This window comes from Populus nigra, chromosome 19 (genome assembly GCF_951802175.1).
Source record: "Populus nigra chromosome 19, ddPopNigr1.1, whole genome shotgun sequence".
Lineage (NCBI taxonomy): Eukaryota > Viridiplantae > Streptophyta > Magnoliopsida > Malpighiales > Salicaceae > Populus > Populus nigra.
Genome location: NC_084870.1, coordinates 9,193,427 through 9,213,027, shown reverse-complemented (window position 1 = coordinate 9,213,027; position 19,601 = coordinate 9,193,427). Strand labels below are relative to the sequence as shown.

Sequence of the window (19,601 nt, the reverse complement as noted above, 5' to 3'; positions counted from 1 at the left end):
CCATGCCACACATGTTGCATGCATTAGCAAACTTATCTTGCTCTTCCTTTTCGGTATCTATAATTGTTTGTGTCAAACTTGATCCCTTAAGACTTAATTGTTTTAGATCATTAAAATTAAATTTTATATTGTAAAACCGAGCATTAAACATGTGTCGAAATCTTTTCTTGACATCATGGGATCCCCATATCTAGACAGTTAACAAAAACTATCAAGTCTAATAAAAAAAACTCAATGATAATGGATCAAATTAAAAAAAAAAAATCAAGGAACAAAAAGAAGGTTGGATCTCTCCCCTATACTCTAATGTTTACAAGAAAAAAAAGCTTAAGACTTGTCTAATGTCCAAATGTGGTCTCCATTAATTTAATTATTTTATTTTTTTTTCAATCTAATTTCATTTAATATTTTCAAATTGAGCATCAATTTAGATTTGATTTTATTTAGGGTTTGTTTGTGATTGTGGCAGCGGTGGTAGTTCAAAGTGTTTTTTGTTTAGAAATACATCAAAATGAAGTTTTTTTTATTTTTTAAAAATTATTTTTAACATTAGCACATCAAAACGATTTGAAATTATATATATATTTTTAATTTTAAGCAAAAAAAAATTTAAATTTTTTAAATATATAGTTTGCACCGCCGTTCCCAAACACTATGAACATCAAGAGCAGAAAATATCAAGTTAAACAAAACAAATATCCATGTTCAATTCCAAATTAATCTATTGTAATATGATCAAATAAAAATAAATTGAGTGACAAAAAAACTAAAAAAAGGAAATATTGACCGTTTCCGCAGCATAGAATATCACTAAGCTCTTTATATATATATATATATAATTTAGGTAGTCAAAATTAGGGCAACATAAATTCCCGACAAGTGTGAACACACTAATGCTAGAAGTGCTTCTGCTTTCTGACGACGTACTACCCGAGCATTTGTTCTTAGCTAGCTAGCCACCATGGCCGCCTTTTTCTTTCTTTTCATGAACGTATCAGTAGTTTAGTACTGATCTTCCGTTCTCTTCCGTTCCCAAACGGGCACTTAATTACTTTGCTGGACTCACCTTCAACTGCTTAATTCAAATTCTGGCGGATAATTTTCGAAATTCTCAGTGGACCATATATAGAAGACACGCGTTTCTTGTTAAATCCAAGGCATTTTTCCTTTAGTTTCTGTGACTCAGAACTCACCATGCATACTATCCACGTCCCTTTGTATACGTGTAAGGCGACTCATCGAGAAAACGTTAAATTTCCACGTCGTCGTCGACCTGCAGCGACCTCTGGCCATTCAAGCACTTATCTTTCAACATCTCCAGACGAGATATATAGAAGAAGAGTTCAATAAAGAAAATATTATGCATTTAATGCAATCTCAAACCAAACACCTTACAAAACCACGAGAACCACCAGCTCTCATGCGTGGTTTCTGTTAACTCCAAGTTGGCATGCCCATTATCACTCGTTTTCTCTTTAAAATCTTATGTAAACCTGCATTACTAATCAACCCATCTCCAGAGTTGCCTATCTTCCAAACAGTCATAGACAAACAAAAGCAGCCAAACCCAAGACATCAGCCAAGATGATGGACATTTGGTCATGGATATGTGAGATACCTAACTCGGACGAGTGGGACGAGTCAGACTCAGCGCTCATATTTGAGCTAGCGAGTTCGAAATCGAGTCAGGACGGGCCAACTCGAGCTATTCAACTCAAAGCTGAGAGAACTGCCGGGTCAAACTCGGAAGCGTTGGTGACTTTCACTATATGTTTACAGGGGTTTCATCCTTTTGATGCTCCAAAGACTCTCTGGGTCTCTGACACCTGCCCTCTCAACTCTGAAAAACCCTTCCTCCCTCTTGTACTCCAGCTCCTCCAAGAAATCATAGTCCGTTCACCCACGGCGCACAATAGCACTTGCCCACGTTCCCAACTACAAAAGCTAAAACCCGACCCGGTATCTTGGATTATGGACTCTCACACACCTGAGTCCTTTTCAAGTTTCTTCAGTTTAGTTTTTATCACGCGCTTGTTTTGGTTGTGTGCATTTGACGCACCCACCGAAGCTGGGTCTCTGTGCTTTGAGTCCGTATTGGGTCCTCACCTGGAAACATTATCGTGTAAACAAGCACCTGTGCTGCGAACGTTTTTACTTACAGTGGGGGTGGATGCTGAGCTATGTTTTATGCGCGCAATGGGTTACATGTTAGCAAAATGGCTCATTTTAAGGGAAGTAGGAGTTGGGTTACAAACATTAGCACCCTTGGCAAGCCAGCAAGTTGGGTTATCTTATGCAACGGAGGCTTATGGGTTATGGGTCTTAAAGGGCTACGCTCCAATTTTAGCAATGAATCCTACATGCCCTAGAAACAATAAATTTTGTATCCTTGAAGCTAAGGATACTGTGTTGAAATATGCCTTGGCACACCACCAGTTGGAGGCAGTTATCCAGTTGGAATATGCAGTTCGATTCTATGATGGGTATATTCAGGTCAATGCACGTGTCAACAATTTACGTTTCCACGTGGTGAGATTAGGGTTCAAGAAAAATGAAGGTGTGGATTATGATGACGAGAGGCATTTTGTGTCACGGGCTCGAGTCTGGGTTGGGCCAGAAATTGGAGCGACTTATGTGGGTGGATTGTGTTTGGGTCGGTCCACATATAACGGGGAGAAGGAGGTGGAAGTTCAAAGGATTTTGAAAGGTAGTTATGGTGAAGCAAAGGTCCCGCAGGTGAAGACGAGATCAGGGATGGCAACAAAGACAAGGATGAAAAGCTGGAGGTGTGACCAAGATGTTGAAGGGAATGCTGTTGTTTTTGATGCTGTCTTATATGACAACATGACGGGTCAAGAAGTTGCCACACGGAAACCAATTGGTGATGGTAACAGCGTTGGTGTTGGTGGCAGGAATGGCAAAAGCTTTGGGACTAGATGCAATGGACCAAACAGACCATTTACAAAAACAGGAGGGGTGGTTTTTGCAGGAGACGAGTATGGGGAGGGAGCAGAGTGGAGACTGAGCAAGGAAACGGAAGGCAGTGTCTTGAAGTGGAGGCTAGGAGGGCAAGTTTGGGTGAGTTATTGCCCTAGCGAGGTGAAGAGTTCACATTTTGAGACGAGGAGTGTAGAGTGGTGCGATGAGGTTGATTTGCCCATAATTCCTGCTAAATAGACCGAGCTTTAATTACTCAGAAAGCGACTTCGACTATCTTGTAAATTTGTAGAAATTAAGGGGTTTGTGTAAAGCAAATGCTGTAATATATAGTATGTTGTTGCATGCTGTACCTTTCCTCCATGGAATGTCTGCAATATTAAAGCAAATGCTGTAATATATAGTATTTTGTTTCTACTTTTCTGAAATTGATGTAGTTTCTTCTTAGCACTCGCTAGACTCATGCACATGATCTCCCTCTGATATTATCAAAAGCTTAGTTACATCATCAGCTTTAATATAGTTGTTGTTAAATCCAATCCGACTAGGTTGATCCAAAACTTGATCAAGCTAGATTTGCAATTAGTTCAACGGTTAGGATGTTGACATGTACAAATATAAAATTAAGTTCAAATTTTGAAAATTAAATTTCATCTCGAAAAAAATAATAATAAATTTTGCCAACATAATGCATCAAAACATGCAAACCAAATTGCATATAATAATTTATTGAAAAATAAATTTCAGAATTGTGAAGAAACCGAGCTGCTGATTATGGTTCAATATTTGTTTTACTACTGGTTGCAATGCATTTCTTCGAGCTAAATTGATGTCTAGCTTGCTTTTCAACTTGTGGGGTTTTCATTGTAGTCCCTTTAGTTTTCGAGTTTGTGGCAATTAGATCCCTCCTGGTAGGGAGTATCTGCTACTCCTATATAGGTAGTCATGGGCCATGAAAGTCTCGTATTCTAAGACTAGCCCACCTGAAGCAAAGGTCTTGGGTTCTTCTTTTTTTTTTTTTTTTTATTATCGTGGGTGTTCGGGCCAGCTTGCGCGCACCTCGACTAATCCCACTAGCCCTGAAGTTAACGACCATGTAAGCCTCCAGTGACCATCATATAAGCAGTCATAGGGTTTAATAGGGAGCAAATCCTTTAATCCCAAACTCTTATCAGTAGGCCACTACCTACATGGTTGTCTTGGGTTCTTCTTTACGTTGCCAAGTGGGGGAAGTGGCCCACCTCCCTTTGATATTTCCCAATTCTGTTCTCACGCGCGATTTCGCAGAAATTTCATGCAACCACGTTCACGTGTATGACATGACGCCTTCCCTCGGTTAATGGAGCATCTGGTTCCTCTGCTCTTAAGTTTATTTTACTTTGGTACCGTTACTATTTTTATTCTAATATTGTCCTTTTATTGTTGACTCTATTTTGTACTAACATAGCCATCAGCTAGCATAAAGAGATGTCTGGGACTCAACCAAAATCAAACAGATTGTTTATGTAATTTTAAATTGAAAATTAAATATACGACTGATGATCCTAGTTTATAAAAAAAAAATTTGAGCTACAATATATATTCTTAACCTTAGTATTGTATAAAATTATAAAAAACTAAAAAAGTTACTAGCAAGTGTGTAAGAATTTAATACATGTTGGTCGTAATGTGCGGATTTTATAATTGTTTTATATTTATTAAAAAAATAGTAAATAAAAAATTTAAAGGTTTTTAAAATTGTTAGAAATACAGAGAAGACAAGTTCATAATAATAATAATAATTTGTAAAAGTAATAAATAAACTAAAATGTTTCTTTTTTTTATGCTTGTAACTTTTTATTTATTTATTGAGCAATAAAGATATTATTCTCGAATTAGTACGTTCATTCATTAACCACGGATAGAACAAATCTTTCATGCCAACCTATCACACAAGAGAAATTTAATGAATTCTTATGAATGTCAATCTTAATGTTTGAATTAAAAATAATAAAAACGAGCAAATCTCTTTAACCATCAAGTTAACCCCTTAAGAAATTAATTAATTTGGTAACTAAGCATCATGGGAAAAAAAAACCATAGACAAATCACCAAATGAGCTTAATAGGTTCTATAAGTCGTCATTTAATGTAATAGGAAGTTGAAGATTAAATTAGGACCAAAACAATTATAGTAGAAGGACCAAATTAAGACAACTAGGAAGTTGGGATCAAAACACCATTAACCTTGACCATGCCTGATGCGACTTTTCTCTCATGTTAATTGTTTCTCCCATGCATCCTCCCGTCAGTCACTCTAATTTCTTCACGCTAACTTAACCCTCCGGTTTTCTCACTGAGCTACACCCCCCCCCCCCCCCCCCCCCCCCCCCTTCTCTCAATTTCCTTTCCCCTGTGACTATCCACTCCTCCCAGGTCAGACATTTCATTGTTTTCGATGATTCAAATTTACGGTTTCATCTCATTCAGCAATCTTTCTTCTTCCTGCTACGTTCTTATAAACTTTCTTGCATTTTTCGGTTTTTGTACTTGAGTTTTATTTCTGCTGTGTTTTCACTGCTGTCTTCCAGTGAAATCACCATATACGACTGGATAGTGTGAACTGTGATGAAAATATTATAGTATTAATTTGACGAGAATGTTGAGCTTTAAATTTGATTAAATGAGATAGCCTAATTAAATAAATGGAATTGATACAAATAAAACAACTGGGGCCACTTTAGTTTCCTCCTTTTGTTTGCATTTGTGGTTTATTTTGTTCTTTAATGTGTGTGTTCCGAATTTATAATACCTGATCGTATACATTGTTGAGTGGCTTATTTGTTCTGTGTTATCATCTAGAATGATCTGGACATTGAATCAGTTTGACATGGTTATTGAGGTTGTCATGTGTTCGGTTTTTACCCGCCTAAGGTGGGGTTCCTCGCATTAAAAGCAGCAAAACAAAAAAAGAAGAAGGAACAAACTTCATTTTTAGCTTGGATTTGGGTATAAGTGTTATAGTGGAGCAATCGTGGCAATCTAATGGTGTAGGGGTGGGTGGGTGTGTGTGTGTGTGGGGGGGGGGGGGGGGTAGTAGTGGATGTATGGTTATTTAAAACATAGATTTACCATGGACACTGGTGATGATGAGCGGTAAAAGGACTGTGTAATGGGGTTTTGGGAGTTCAATTCTCAGGTTTGAATCTCCTACTCCCTAGATTTATACGGGCTTTGGCTGAAAAGGTAAGGAATGTTTGCTACTTCACTTGATTTAGTCCATTCCATGCAGTTGGAGGTAACATTACTGCATTTTCCGGACTGACTTTAAAGCCAAAACAATGATTTCTGAGCGTGTTCACATCTCTCTTTGTGATTTGTGACTCTGCGATTTCTTCTGGTTAAGGGAAAAAGCTGTTGTTTAAGTCTTCTGTGATTCTTGAACAGAATATTATATTAACTGGTCATGGATTGATGTCTTTGCAAAGCTTTGACTACCCTGTATCATATTAGATTCTGGAATTTGTGTTGAAAAATGTTTCATACTATGAAAATTTAAGGTTTAGGTTGAAAGTGTTGTTGCCAACTATTATGTGCTCTAGCATCATTCTAGTCCCCCCCCCCCCCCCCCTTCCTGATGGATAAATTGGAGTATAATTGTAAGAGGCTCACAAATAGAGCATGATTGGTGAAACTATTCTCTGTCCTTATTTCATGTATTTGGTATACTAAGTGATACTTGCAAGAACAATTACTGGATTGATGTCATAACAAAACTAATTTTTGGTGTGTTGAAAAATGTTTCATACTATGAAAATTTAAGGTTTAGGTTGAAAGTGTTGTTGCCAACTATTATGTGCTCTAGCATCATTCTAGTCCCCCCCCCCCCCTTCCTGATGGATAAATTGGAGTATAATTGTAAGAGGCTCACAAATAGAGCATGATTGGTGAAACTATTCTCTGTCCTTATTTCATGTATTTGGTATACTAAGTGATACTTGCAAGAACAATTACTGGATTGATGTCATAACAAAACTAATTTTTGGTGCTAACAGGTTTCATATTTACATTATGAGCAGCCTCGAAGATTCACCAATGAGTGACTCTGAGGGTTCTGAAATGAGTGATTCTGAGACGAGTGGTTCTGAAGATTTCGAGTTGAGTACCCCAGAAGATTTTGAGTCCAGTGCCCCTGAAGATGCTTGCCTGGAATGCTATTGTGGACGTCTCGCAAAACTGCGAGTATCAAATACTACCAAGAATCCATCTCGGTTATTCTACAATTGCCCCATGAGAATCGATAGTGTAACTGCATCTTTCTTTTCTTCGAATGTGAATTTATATTATATATTTTTAATCTGAAAATATTGAATTTTACTGTTCAATTTTATTAGCCTATCATCATTTTCTCTGTTCTTATTATTGCCAGCAATGTGGATATTTCGAGTGGGCTGATGAGCTAGGTCAAGCTAAACATACCAAGGAGCTAAATAAGATTCGCCTCCGGTGCACTCAACTGCAAGAAAGGTTGGAGGACATTCAGCAGCAACGTGATAATGATAGGATTGTCTGGCAGAGGGAAAGATCCGAGCTAATGACAAGATTATTTACTGTCCAAGCTGAGCTTGATGATATCAAGAAGAAAATTAAATTGGTGAACGAGTCAGAACTTATGCCCCCTCTTGATGAATTATCCAGTACAGTTGCAGATGATGAGAGAGATGATGCAAAAGTCATATATGCTACATGAGCAGCAGTCTTGCCTACAAACTAGTTGCAAAATCCTTCCCCTTCCTCCCTCACTCTTCTGTTGATATATTGCAAAGAACTTTCTCTTTTAAACTGATAGTGAAAGACCTTTCATGTAAATAATTTATAATCTTGTATTTTGTTCGAATGGGGGAAGAAATACGGAAGTCTGAGAACTTAATAGAGCTCACTCTCTGATTTGAACATTTTCTGCATTTTGAGGTAATTTTTGTACTAGCATGTTATGTGACAAGGTCGGAGAATTGAAAGCGTATGCTGCATTTGAATTTGCACTTACTGAAGAGTTTCATCGAGTTGATTTTCTGTTTTCCAGTCTGGAGGACTATGCCATTACAGAGTTGTAGGAGATCTAGCCTGATGTCGTTCTCCTATTCACAAGGTAAAGGAAATTATCAGTCTTCGTTTCTCCCATTAGAATCTTTACCAATTACCACTGTTCAGTTATGTTCACGAGCTTTTACCCTTGCCTGAATAATTGAGTGCAATTGTATGAGTTAGATATATCACATAAAAGTTGACGCAGCACGAAGCTATAATTTTTTTTTTATTAAATCTAATAATAGTCTAAAATTTTCAAAAATAAACTAGAAATCTTCTATTTATAACAGTTCTAATCTGTTATATAAAATGATTCTTAATGGAAACTCTACTATATGAGAATTTCTAAAAAGTAAACTACTAATTAAATTAAATTAAAAATTTTAAACTTGAAATAAATAAATAAATAAAATTAAAATTAATTAGAAAAATAATAAAAATTAAAAAACAATAATTTCAAGCGTTATGTCATGTTTTTAGATTTTGTTTTTATGAATATCAATGGGTAATATCTTGAATATAGTATTTGCTTTCAACTTTATCAACACCGTATATCAAGGGTGATTAAAAAAATTAAAAAATTAATTAAATTGAGAAAACAAAAAATAATATAACTGAAAAAATAGAACTGTCGATTAAAATTTTGAAAAAATCGACCAGTTAGGTTTTGGTTTTATAAACCTGAAACTGAAAAAACTGAACCGAACCAAACTAAAATCGAAAAAATAAAAATAAATCGAGCTAAATAAAAAAAACTGAACCAAATTAAAAAATCGAGTTAAAACCAATTTGAATTAGTTTTGGTTCTTTTTAAAATTTTAATTTAATTAATTTTTTAATAAAAATCAAATCAAACTGAAATTCAACATCTTACTTAGTTACTGTATATAAAAAGAAATCTCTGCTTCTTGACCTTGATTGGTTATTAACGTTATTAATTTGTCGTGAATTTTTGAAAACGAGAAAAGACGTGCTTACAAACTTCATTATTAATAGCATATCCTGTCCCTTTGGGCAAAGGCACGGCAATCGACATCCTAGGTATCTCGCCTCCTTGAAATCTTATTTTTTTGAAAATAGTTTCATCTTACTCGTTGCGAGGAAATAAATAAATAAATCAAGACTCCCCAAATTTTAATAGATTGATGACTATTTATAATGCATAACCTTAGATATATTTTTCAAAAAAGATTATCATACACACACAAAAAAAGAAGAAGAAGAAGAAGAAGAAGAAAGGTAAATTGTTTTATCATATCCATGAAAAAAGACTATATATGGCATATAGTTTCTCCTTTCAAAACGCTGCTAGATTCATGAATCATGGGGGTAAAGAATGATTCCTTTTCAACTTGCATCTGTTAAATGCATTGCTCGAAAGAAAGATTGTTTTATGAAAACTAAACCAAGATTGTTTTATGATCCCAAAATCTTGCATTCCCCATGGAAAAAGTTTTTGCGTGTTTCTTAAAATAGTTCTTGTTCAACAATATCAACAGCTTGTTTAGAAACCCAATTGAGATTGTTGTTTTGGGACATTTCACCGCCTCCATGCTCCAGCACCAAGAGTAGTTAAAAACTTGTCTTGCTAACCTAACCCAAGAAAAACATCATCATCTCACTTACCGCCCCGACAAACAAATAAAAGAGAATGTACGTAGTTGCTCCCGTGATCCCTTTCTCTGTCCCAATGTCCACCCGCCGCGTGGTACATGGCATAAATAATCGGAAAGGAAATGAAAGGTCTGATGCAAAACACTGCGAAATCACATGGACCCCACGCTGCAACATTACACGCTGTTTGCATTCAATGCTGCTTTCCTAAATCATTCACTCTTCACACCTTTTTAACCCATCTCTCTCCTTAAACAAGAAAAGTTTTCAGTTGGTTTCTTATTTTGGTGGAAAACTAAAATTAAAATAAAGATTACAACACTCCATAGACGTGATGGAGGATGAGGAGTGGGTTCTGGTTCGCCGGACTACTGAGAAAGACTGGTGGAGCTCCAGTTTTATGGATGATGACGACAATGGAGAGAATTCTAGGTCTTTGAAGATTACATTTAATGGGCCGGCTAAGCATTGGACGGATGCGATTCCCATAGGGAATGGAAGACTTGGTGCCATGATCTGGGGTGGTGTTGCATTAGAAACTCTTCAGCTTAATGGTGAGTGGCCACAAAACAAAAACAATCCTCATTGTGCTTCGTTTTGTTTATATAAAAAAAAGGGGTTGGGGGTTTGTAACAGGTCAAGGTAAGCTGGATTGCTAAATTTAGATTGGTTTTGTTTGTGTTCAATATTTGGCCTCAAATGGATATTTAAAATGATCTTTTGTTGGGTGCTATAAAAGATGTTGCTTTTGTCAAGAAAATATGAGAGTTTCTACTTAATGTTACTTAGCTTGTAAATATTTCTTAGTTCATTATTTTGAATGTTACAGCCTCTAAAATAGCATTTTTCGATAGCTTTATGATCATGCCTTTTAAATGTATGTTTCTGGTTAGTTGATAGGAAATTTGACAAAAAGAAGAGGATAATGGCGAAGTTTTTAGGTTTTTATGCATTATGTTAATTCAGTTTTCTCTCACGAGAAGTGGGATCATTTGAATTGGAGTTCTTGTGTTCTTCTTTAGAATATTGGTGCTCGAAGTTTGAATTTCTTTTATTTTCTTGTTTCTATGACCATATAGAGGGAGTGAAATACAATAGTCTTATCTGGATTTATAGATCACTGCTGCATTGTTATTTTCTGCGTTGTTTGATAAATGATGAATTTGCTCCTGTCTTTTCTCCTTTCTCACGTGTGTTTGCCCGCAAAATGAGTAAAGCTCACTGCATTGGATTCTTTTGTAGAGGATACACTCTGGACCGGGACTCCAGGGAATTACACTAATCCTCACGCCCCAGAAGCCCTCTCGGTAGTCAGAAAACTTGTCGATAATGGCCACTATGCTGATGCTACAACTGCAGCAGAAAAGCTGTCCCATGATCCTTCTGATGTATGTATCATCCTTATGCATAATTTACCTTTTCATTTTATCAACGAGTCTTACAGTATAATGCTTGTTGGTTTGCCTCCACGTGTGGAGTTTAAGCTCATTGTCATCCTGCACTACCTCCCAAGCATCAAAATCTCAACTGATTTAAGTGGCAAACAAATAAAATTTGCTATACTGATCAGTTAATTCCTTGAGAGTTGAGAAATTATTTTAATTATAGAATAAAGATGGAAGGTTAAGTGTGAACATAGCCAAGAACAGATCATTGTGATTAGGACTTCCTGGGTTGGTGCCTGGTGCATTGATGCTTTAGTCTGGATTTTCCTAACCTCAAACCAGCAACATATGCTCTGGCTTGGCCTTGTAATGCTTTCTCCTAAAATCTTGTGACGGATCCTATATTCTTTGTTTGCTAAAGCACTACCAATTTCTGGACAACTTCATAATTGATATGTTTAACAAGCTTTATATTCTGATTATTAAAATGATTTTGTTTTTCATCTTGATATCTCCTTTCCACTAAGGTTTGGATTTTTGTGAAAGTTATTGTCCTAATTTTAATTTCTGCTATTGAAGGTTTACCAACTACTTGGTGATATCAAGCTAGAATTTGATAATTCCCATCTCAAATATGTTGAGAAATCATATCACAGGGAGCTGGACTTGGATACTGCAACCGCCAGAGTAAAATATTCTGTTGGGGATGTAGAATATACTAGGGAATACTTTGCTTCTAATCCTAATCAAGTGATCGCAACAAAGATTTCTGGAAGCAAATCAGGGTCTGTATCATTTACAGTATATCTAGACAGCAAGATGCATCACTATTCATATGTTAAAGGTGAAAATCAGATTATAATGGAAGGAAGTTGTCCTGGTAAAAGGATCCCATCAAAACTGAATGCCGATGACAATCCAAAGGGAATTCAGTTTACAGCAATTCTCAATTTACAGATTAGTAATAGCAGAGGAGTAGTTCATGTTTTAGATGGCAGGAAGTTGAAGGTTGAAGGTTCAGACTGGGCTATTTTGCTGTTAGTGTCTTCTTCTTCATTTGATGGGCCATTCACTAAGCCTATAGATTCCAAGAAGGACCCTACTTCAGACTCCTTGAGTGCATTAAAGTCAATAAACAATTTGTCCTATACTGATCTATATGCACATCATTTGGATGATTATCAGAGTCTTTTTCATCGTGTTTCACTCCAGCTTTCAAAAAGCTCCAAGAGGGTTTCGGGAAATGAGCCTTTGCACATGAAGAAGCATATGGAAAATAATAATGATTTATTTTTCAAGAGAAGTGAAGACGATACAGTTTCAACTGCAGAGAGGGTGAAATCCTTCAAAACTGATGAAGATCCATCCTTGGTGGAGCTATTATTTCAATACGGTCGTTACTTGCTTATTTCCTGTTCAAGGCCTGGAACTCAGGTGGCAAATCTGCAGGGTATATGGAACAAGGATATTGAACCACCATGGGAGTATGTTCAGCATTCCTCCTTCCCTTTTTAATTTTAATTGCATTATATGTTGTGCATTATCTGCCCCATAGTATGTACTCAACTCTTCCCTTTTGTTCTCATACATGTGCATGTGTGCCTTCATCTACATGAACTTGCATTGGTATTTGGTGTAAAATTTCAGGGTCTTGTTAGCTGTTGGTGTGCACTGAGAACTAGGAAAATGTTGGATTACCCAAATTCTAGATGATTGCTTTATCTGTCGAGTCTAAAAATATTTTCTCTTCTCCAACAGCATGAGGAGGGTTGATGTAATAAGTGATTTGGTATAAGTACGAAAACATGGTTATCCAAAAATAAAAATAAAAATAAAAATTTGGACATTAAGTGGGAGTTGGGAGAGTACTGCTGCTGATGTTGGTTTGTCTTCAATCATGGGTGAAAATGACATCTTTCTATACCCCTAACAGAAAGTTTTTTCCTCACTTCAACCTTTTTCTGCTTTTCCTTCTTCCTTTGCTGCCCCAAAGAAGCCGATGGCATCCCAAAATTTTTCCCTCATGTTTTCTCCATAATACTTTGAATTGCACAAAAGTATTGTAGACTTTCATTTAATAGGTCTCTGCACAGAGCCAGGGTTTTTAGATGGACATAGGAGTTGATTGAGAAGTAAGATAAAGTGAGCATTGTGAGGAATGGTATTTCACTTCCCTCGCTGCACATTAGCATGCCAGCTTAAAGCACTTCCTATTTGCATAACATACCAAAGAAATATGACACCTCAAATTTCCTGCAGCTATTCATGTCGAAATCTTCTGTTTAGATGATAATCTTTTATTATTTTTCAGTGGTGCCCAACACTTGAACATAAACCTACAAATGAACTACTGGCCTGCCCTTCCTTGCAATCTAAAAGAGTGTCAGGATCCCTTGTTTGAGTACATCTCCTCCATGTCAATCAATGGAAGTAAGACTGCAAAAGTAAGTTTCCTTTTTCCCAATCATTTACAGTTGAAGCCTTTCAAAACACTATACATCCATGTATTTATGTTTGCAAAAAATAGGTTTCCATTTTCCTCACTTATTTGTAGTTAAAGCCTTTCAAAAATTTTCTGTTTCTTTATGTTTTCTCATTGGGCTGGGTTTTCTTCAAGTTGAAGTAATGTTAGAAATACATGGATCCTACAGCTCAGCAATCTGGCACTCAGCAGTGAGCTTGTTGGTAAAGTACTGAAAATATTTTTAAGCCTTAAATTTGTGCACACAGTGATTAGCAGCTGTTGTGATCCTATAGAAGGGAGAATTTAGTTGCTCCTTATTCTGACAATCATACTTTAAGTCAGTTAAGTGCATCTACCTTTAGCAATCAGATGGAAAGTCCAAAACCAGCATGACCCCCCACCCTACCTGGACCCTGATCCAGTCACAAATTATTAAGAACAGTTTCCATTCTCAACCAACTGCATGCTTTTTTTGTGTCTTCTTGATGCTTGAATCTTGAAGTAAAAAGAGATGTCAGGTAACAGAGTGTGCCTGTAGTTTTACTCAACCTTTTTACATTTGAATGTGTAAATTCTCTTATTCAGTTCTGAATATTGCAGGTTAACTATGAAGCTAAAGGTTGGGTTGCACATCAAGTATCTGACATTTGGGCAAAAACATCTCCGGATCGAGGTCAAGCTTTATGGGCTTTGTGGCCAATGGGAGGGGCTTGGCTCTGTACACACTTGTGGGAGCATTATACTTACATGATGGACAAAGTAAGATTCAAACTTGAGTTTAGGATACAAATGAGATGTATGCTAACATAAAACGTTAAGAGGGAAGGCCTCACTTCTTTGAGTGATTGATCCTTAAGGATATATCAAAGATATGGTCATTTTGCACCAAGTACAATTGATCCCCTTGTCATGGAGTAAGTTAATTTACAGAAACAAGAGAGTTTGGTGTTGATGTTGTTTAACCACTTGCTATTTATCAACAAATCTCATATATTGATAGGCGCTGGATCAAACCTAGGATATTTGATTCCCAATTCATAACTCAACTTACATCTCTCTACTAATGTGGATAATTGGCTTACTTGACATGTACAAGAAAGTGTTGGATGACCAGACATGTCAAACTGGAAATTTTGTCTACTAAGCCTGGCGTTTACTAACTGATTAAAACATTTCAGGGAAGGGTTTGAGTGGCATCATTGCTTCACGGAAATGTATAATTTGTTAGATAGGATAGTTGCACTTAATGTAGTAGTCATCACTTGTGTCCACTTAAAGCAACTGACAAACAAGTTACTTAAATTATTTTTCATATGAATAGAATACCTGTGACGAGACTAGGCTAATATATAAATTTCTGTTATTACTCAAGTTCAAGGTGGTTGACTTGAGATTTGCTGTTGTAAGGAAAATGTTGATCACTCCAGGTCTCATTTTTATACTACTTCCATAACTTTTCCTCTCCCTAATAATTCATGTGTGGTAACAGAGCATCCAGGATATATGCATGTTCTTGGAGACGTCACTACTCATTTTGGAGAAAAAAGTTGTATATAGCTTTTTAATACTATATGCACTACAAGTTTTTTAGTCAGTAAATGGTTGTTAATTCATTGCTGCTCAATTAGGATTTTCTAAAAAATAAAGCATACCCGTTGTTGGAAGGATGCTCATTGTTTCTACTGGACTGGTTGATTGAAGGACGTGGAGGATATCTAGAAACTAACCCATCAACTTCTCCAGAACACATGTTTATTGATCCAGATGGTAAACCTGCTAGTGTGAGCTATTCATCAACCATGGACATGTCAATCATAAAAGAAGTATTTTCTGCAATTATTTCTGCTGCTGAGGTGTACTTTTTTTCTCAGTAACACACCTTGGTCATTTATTTCTGTTTTTCTCTAACATACCTTGGTCATTTATTCCTTCTAGCTCTATTGTGTCTACTAATAAGTTTTTACAATATACATCAGATTTTGGGGAAAAATGAGGATGAAATTGTTCAAAGAGTCCGTGAAGCTCAGCCAAGGCTTTTACCAACAAGAATAGCTAGGGATGGTTCCATTATGGAATGGGTGTGTATCTTTTCTTGAATTTCTTAGTTTTTTTTCCTAGTTTTTTTTCCTGGAAGTTGAAATATCCAGAACAAATAATCAAGTTTTGGTTTGCATAGGTGCCAGACATGATAAATTATTTTGGGTTTTCTGACAGGCTGTGGATTTTGAAGATCCAGAGATTCATCATCGACATATATCACACCTCTTTGGCCTGTTTCCAGGGCATACAATAACTGTTGAGAAAACTCCGGACCTCTGTAAAGCTGCAGATTATACCCTTTATAAAAGAGGTGTATTATCTACCGACTCAATATACTAGATAGATAATTGATAGTTAAATGTGCAGTTTGGTTTAGTGGTATTTCCACACAAAAAAAGATGTTAAAAAGAAAAGGAAAAATCTTAGCTTCCATTTGCCCTTGCAATGCCTGATTTGTGTAGATATTGCTTCATGCCATTTTGGGCGCTGGAGCATCAAGTGCTACTTTATTTATACCCAATTTAAAATTCAAAATATGCATGTGAGTATTATGTTTCTCCATTGATTATGGTGGTAATTGTCTTCATAGAAATGTTTGGGTCACTTTCATTTACCCAAGTTCATTCTTTGAAGGTGTGCATGTTTTCTGAACTTCATCAGTTGTGGCATTATATGAGCAATCTCAATTTGTCTGTATATTTGCCTAATGCATGAACAGGAGAGGAAGGTCCAGGATGGTCAACTATGTGGAAAACTGCATTGTGGGCACGCCTTCACAACAGTGAACATGCATATCGGATGGTTAAACATTTGTTTGACCTAGTGGATCCAGATCATGAAAGCAATTATGAAGGAGGGCTATATGGTAACCTGTTCACTTCACACCCTCCTTTCCAGATCGATGCCAACTTTGGGTAGGTAACACTGTTTTGTGACATTGAAAGTGCAAGTAATTATTAGTTCTATTTGTATCTAGCTTATTTATGGTGGCCTGGCTTGAGTTTCAAGTAATCGGGATATCAATGCCATGGAATGATTGAAGAGAAAGTATGGAGTACAGGACCAATAGTTGACATTGTTGGGATGAAGATTGACGTCAAATGCCTGTGAAACAATATTTTTTTGAACGTTCTTCTCATTGCACCCTAAGAACCCATTTAGAGGAGTGTAAAAGGCTGAACTTACAAAAGGGTCAACTTTCATAGTGATGAAGAAGATCCAGTTTTATGTTCAAATGATATGAGCTTTATAAATAATTGATATTACATATTTTTATCACCTTATAACATATCTACGTTGGAAATCATCAATGACCTTTGAGAGGTCTCCGTCCAAGTTTCTATGCGACCCTCCTTAATATGTCTCCTATAGGACGGCATATATTTGAACAATGTATGAATTCTAGATGAGGAGTTGAATCCAAAAGTTGATTTGGAGAACGGTTATTACTAATAAATCAATAATGTTGGTTACATGCAATTTTCTTAATTTTGTGATCTGTTTCATTTCAGTTTTTCCGCAGCAATAGCAGAAATGCTAGTCCAGAGCACCGTAAAAGACCTGTACTTACTCCCTGCTCTTCCTCGATATAAGTGGGCGAATGGTTGCGTGAAAGGACTGAAGGCACGAGGTGGGGTGACAGTCAATGTATGCTGGAAAGAAGGGGATCTTCATGAAGTCGGTCTTTGGTCGAAGGAACATCATTCTATTAAACGATTACATTACAGAGGAACTACAGTGAACGCAAACTTATCACCTGGTAGAGTGTACACATTCAATAGACAGTTGAGATGCATAAAGACATACGCTCTTCCATCGGCAACTTCCTATTGAAAGTAGAGATAAGTATCTTTAGAACAATATTATTCAGCATTCCGTGATAAATCTGGCTATGAATTACGATTTTTTTTTAAATATACCAAACACACATCTTCTTATGAATACATCTACGACGACTTTACGTTCTTTTTTCTTTCTCCTTTTATTTCCTATTGGGTTGCTACACGGTCTCCAGTAAAGAAGCAAATTAGCCTTAATTTGAGACCTTCGAGTATCTTCTGCTCTGTAGTGATGACAAATTTGGCTAAATACATTCATAGATCATAAAACCTGAAACTAACGGAAGCCAAATCCCACAGCCTCTTACAACCAACTAATGGCTCTTGCCGTATAGAGAAAAGGCAGTCTTGTGGAAGATCTGCCTTTTGACTTAGATGGTACTGTTATGAATTAATTAAAGAATAAATGAAAAATGAGCAATCACTTGCTGATAAACGATTTTCATAATTGATAGGATCTCCTGGTCCGATCGAATGACAATTCAAACCCAGATCTTTTGCGTCGAATCGTGCAGTTGTATATATATAAAAAAATTTCTTCCCGAACGTGAGTAATGAAAAAAAAAGGTCACTATGTTACGAGTTTTGTTAAGGATCGTGTAGAGCACACGATTGGTTTACAAAGAGTTCCATGACTATACACTCTAGCCTTGAGACCCACGATGGACCAAGCATAATCATCTGCAGATACAAATAGATAAAAGAAAGTTGATTGTAAATCATCTCCCTTCATATGCAAGAAAGAAAACAGGGATTCAAGAGAAGTGAAGTCATCTTAACGTCAGTGTATTTAGGTAAGCAAACGTGACGTTTCCCATGATGAGTTATGAGTAGCGGACTTCTACACAACATGTTCTCTCCCTTGAACAACAGGGCATTTACACACAAAATCAGATATGAGCCACCAATTTCTGTCAAAAAGAAAAGTATTATTGCTAACAATATCTGACACAATAAATACGAATCCCATGTGTACCTCCCCGCTACAATCTGTCTCAGCCCTCATGCACCTCGTGTGCGTCGCAGGAGTAGACAAATTGTTGTATGATCTCCAAATCTAACAGACCCATTTAATGCTACCTTATTCGCCACCTGCTTGACGGGGCAAGAAAAACAAGGTAAAGACAATCCATGTAGTTTCTCTCGCGGGAGAGATTATGCCTTGCCCTGCAGCACTTACTAGAAAAAGATTTTTGATACAATCTGTCTTGTCAAAACTTAGATATGTCTGTAAATGAGACGCGATTTATATACATAGCTATCATCAATAGATCAAGTGCCGATAGGATAAAGATGGGATTGAAATCCAGGGACTTGCTTATAAAGTGTTGACAAATGAAACCAACCCCTTTAAAAAGTTAGTACCAAAAAAGGTAGATCACATATCGACGTCCACACTGCAACATCATTGATTTGCGCTACTTGTTTTCAGAGCTTGCCTCAGGCACTTGCTTATAAAGAGTTTACAACAACCTTTTAGCTTTCAGTGTTTACCCTGTTGTGTTTGTGAAAACTAGTAAATGGCGGAGGATGAGGGATGGGTTCTGCTGCAGCTTGCTACAAAGAAAGATTGGTGGAATCCGAGTTTGATGGAGGATAACAGTGGAGAAGGTCCTAGGCCATTGAAGGTTACCTTTAGTGGGCCAGCCAAGCATTGGACGGATGCCATTCCGATTGGAAATGGCAGACTTGGTGCCATGATTTGGGGTGGTGTTGCATCAGAAACTCTCCTACTTAATGGTAATTACTTGATGAATATGACTTTGCGTTTGGAACTACTATATATAAAAGATGTTGCTTTCGTTTCAAGATATGGAAATTCTACATAATGAGGTACTATCAGGAAAAACATATCATGTTTATCAGTTGAAAATGGATTTTTGTAGCTGATTATGGTATTTGTGGTTTCAGCTCTCAATCTTGATTAATGTAAAAAGATTGTTTTTGTTTAGCTCATCAGTTCACGTGGAGATCTTTTATATGCATTCTTTTCTCTGTCAATGAAAGTGCAATCAATCATCGATCGGTTCTATATGCAAACTTTAACAAAACATGAATTCCTGATAAAAAGTTAGAATCTAAAAGTTGTGGACACTTTGTGTCATCGACAACGTAATTTACATGAATTCCTCAAAATTTTTCAATTTTTATTTCCATTTCAGTTTTCCAGCAGCAATCGCAGAAATGCTAGTCGAGAGCACGGCAGAAGACCTGCACTTACTCCCCGCCCTTCCTCAGGATAAGTGGGCTGATTGTT

General features: G+C 36.7%; 3 protein-coding genes across 5 annotated transcripts; all 3 read left to right on the top strand.

The window, feature by feature from the left end:
• The first annotated feature begins 1,406 nt into the window (after nt 1-1,406).
• Nucleotides 1,407-3,365, top strand: LOC133679097 (uncharacterized). Its single transcript, XM_062101606.1, has one exon. The coding sequence runs from the start codon at nt 1,585-1,587 to the stop codon at nt 3,175-3,177; it is 1,593 nt and encodes a 530-aa protein (XP_061957590.1). The 5' UTR covers nt 1,407-1,584; the 3' UTR covers nt 3,178-3,365.
• A 1,933-nt stretch (nt 3,366-5,298) lies between these two features.
• On the top strand, nt 5,299-7,870 carry LOC133679834 (uncharacterized). Of its 2 annotated transcripts, none has more exons than XM_062102540.1 (3): nt 5,299-5,351; nt 6,971-7,220; nt 7,345-7,870. In XM_062102540.1, the coding sequence occupies exons 2-3, from the start codon at nt 6,987-6,989 to the stop codon at nt 7,663-7,665; spliced, it is 555 nt and encodes a 184-aa protein (XP_061958524.1). In that variant the 5' UTR covers nt 5,299-5,351; nt 6,971-6,986; the 3' UTR covers nt 7,666-7,870. The 2 variants fall into 2 exon arrangements, with proteins under 2 accessions (XP_061958524.1, XP_061958525.1); XM_062102541.1 differs by having other exon boundaries at nt 5,304-5,351; nt 6,995-7,220.
• A 1,670-nt stretch (nt 7,871-9,540) lies between these two features.
• On the top strand, nt 9,541-17,472 carry LOC133680388 (alpha-L-fucosidase 2-like). Of its 2 annotated transcripts, XM_062103304.1 has the most exons (10): nt 9,552-10,171; nt 10,860-11,005; nt 11,582-12,486; nt 13,314-13,446; nt 14,067-14,225; nt 15,095-15,319; nt 15,443-15,544; nt 15,681-15,816; nt 16,225-16,420; nt 17,018-17,472. In XM_062103304.1, exons 1-10 carry the CDS (start codon nt 9,952-9,954, stop codon nt 17,337-17,339), a joined length of 2,544 nt encoding a protein of 847 aa, XP_061959288.1. In that variant the 5' UTR covers nt 9,552-9,951; the 3' UTR covers nt 17,340-17,472. The 2 variants fall into 2 exon arrangements, with proteins under 2 accessions (XP_061959289.1, XP_061959288.1); XM_062103305.1 differs by lacking the exon at nt 15,095-15,319 and having other exon boundaries at nt 9,541-10,171.
• The last annotated feature ends 2,129 nt before the right edge of the window (nt 17,473-19,601 follow it).

What these genes read in the sequence shown, in the direction of transcription:
- LOC133680388 (XM_062103304.1), top strand. Translation starts at nt 9,952, where the DNA reads ATGGAGGATGAGGAGTGGGTTCTGGTTCGCCGGACTACTGAGAAAGAC. An exon ending in AGAAACTCTTCAGCTTAATG is followed by an intron (nt 10,172 to 10,859) that starts GTGAGTGGCCAC and finishes ATTCTTTTGTAG; the next exon opens with AGGATACACTCTGGACCGGG. An exon ending in ATACTTACATGATGGACAAA is followed by an intron (nt 14,226 to 15,094) that starts GTAAGATTCAAA and finishes CTGCTCAATTAG; the next exon opens with GATTTTCTAAAAAATAAAGC.
- LOC133679834 (XM_062102540.1), top strand. Translation starts at nt 6,987, where the DNA reads ATGAGCAGCCTCGAAGATTCACCAATGAGTGACTCTGAGGGTTCTGAA. An exon ending in GCCCCATGAGAATCGATAGT is followed by an intron (nt 7,221 to 7,344) that starts GTAACTGCATCT and finishes TATTATTGCCAG; the next exon opens with CAATGTGGATATTTCGAGTG.
- LOC133679097 (XM_062101606.1), top strand. Translation starts at nt 1,585, where the DNA reads ATGATGGACATTTGGTCATGGATATGTGAGATACCTAACTCGGACGAG.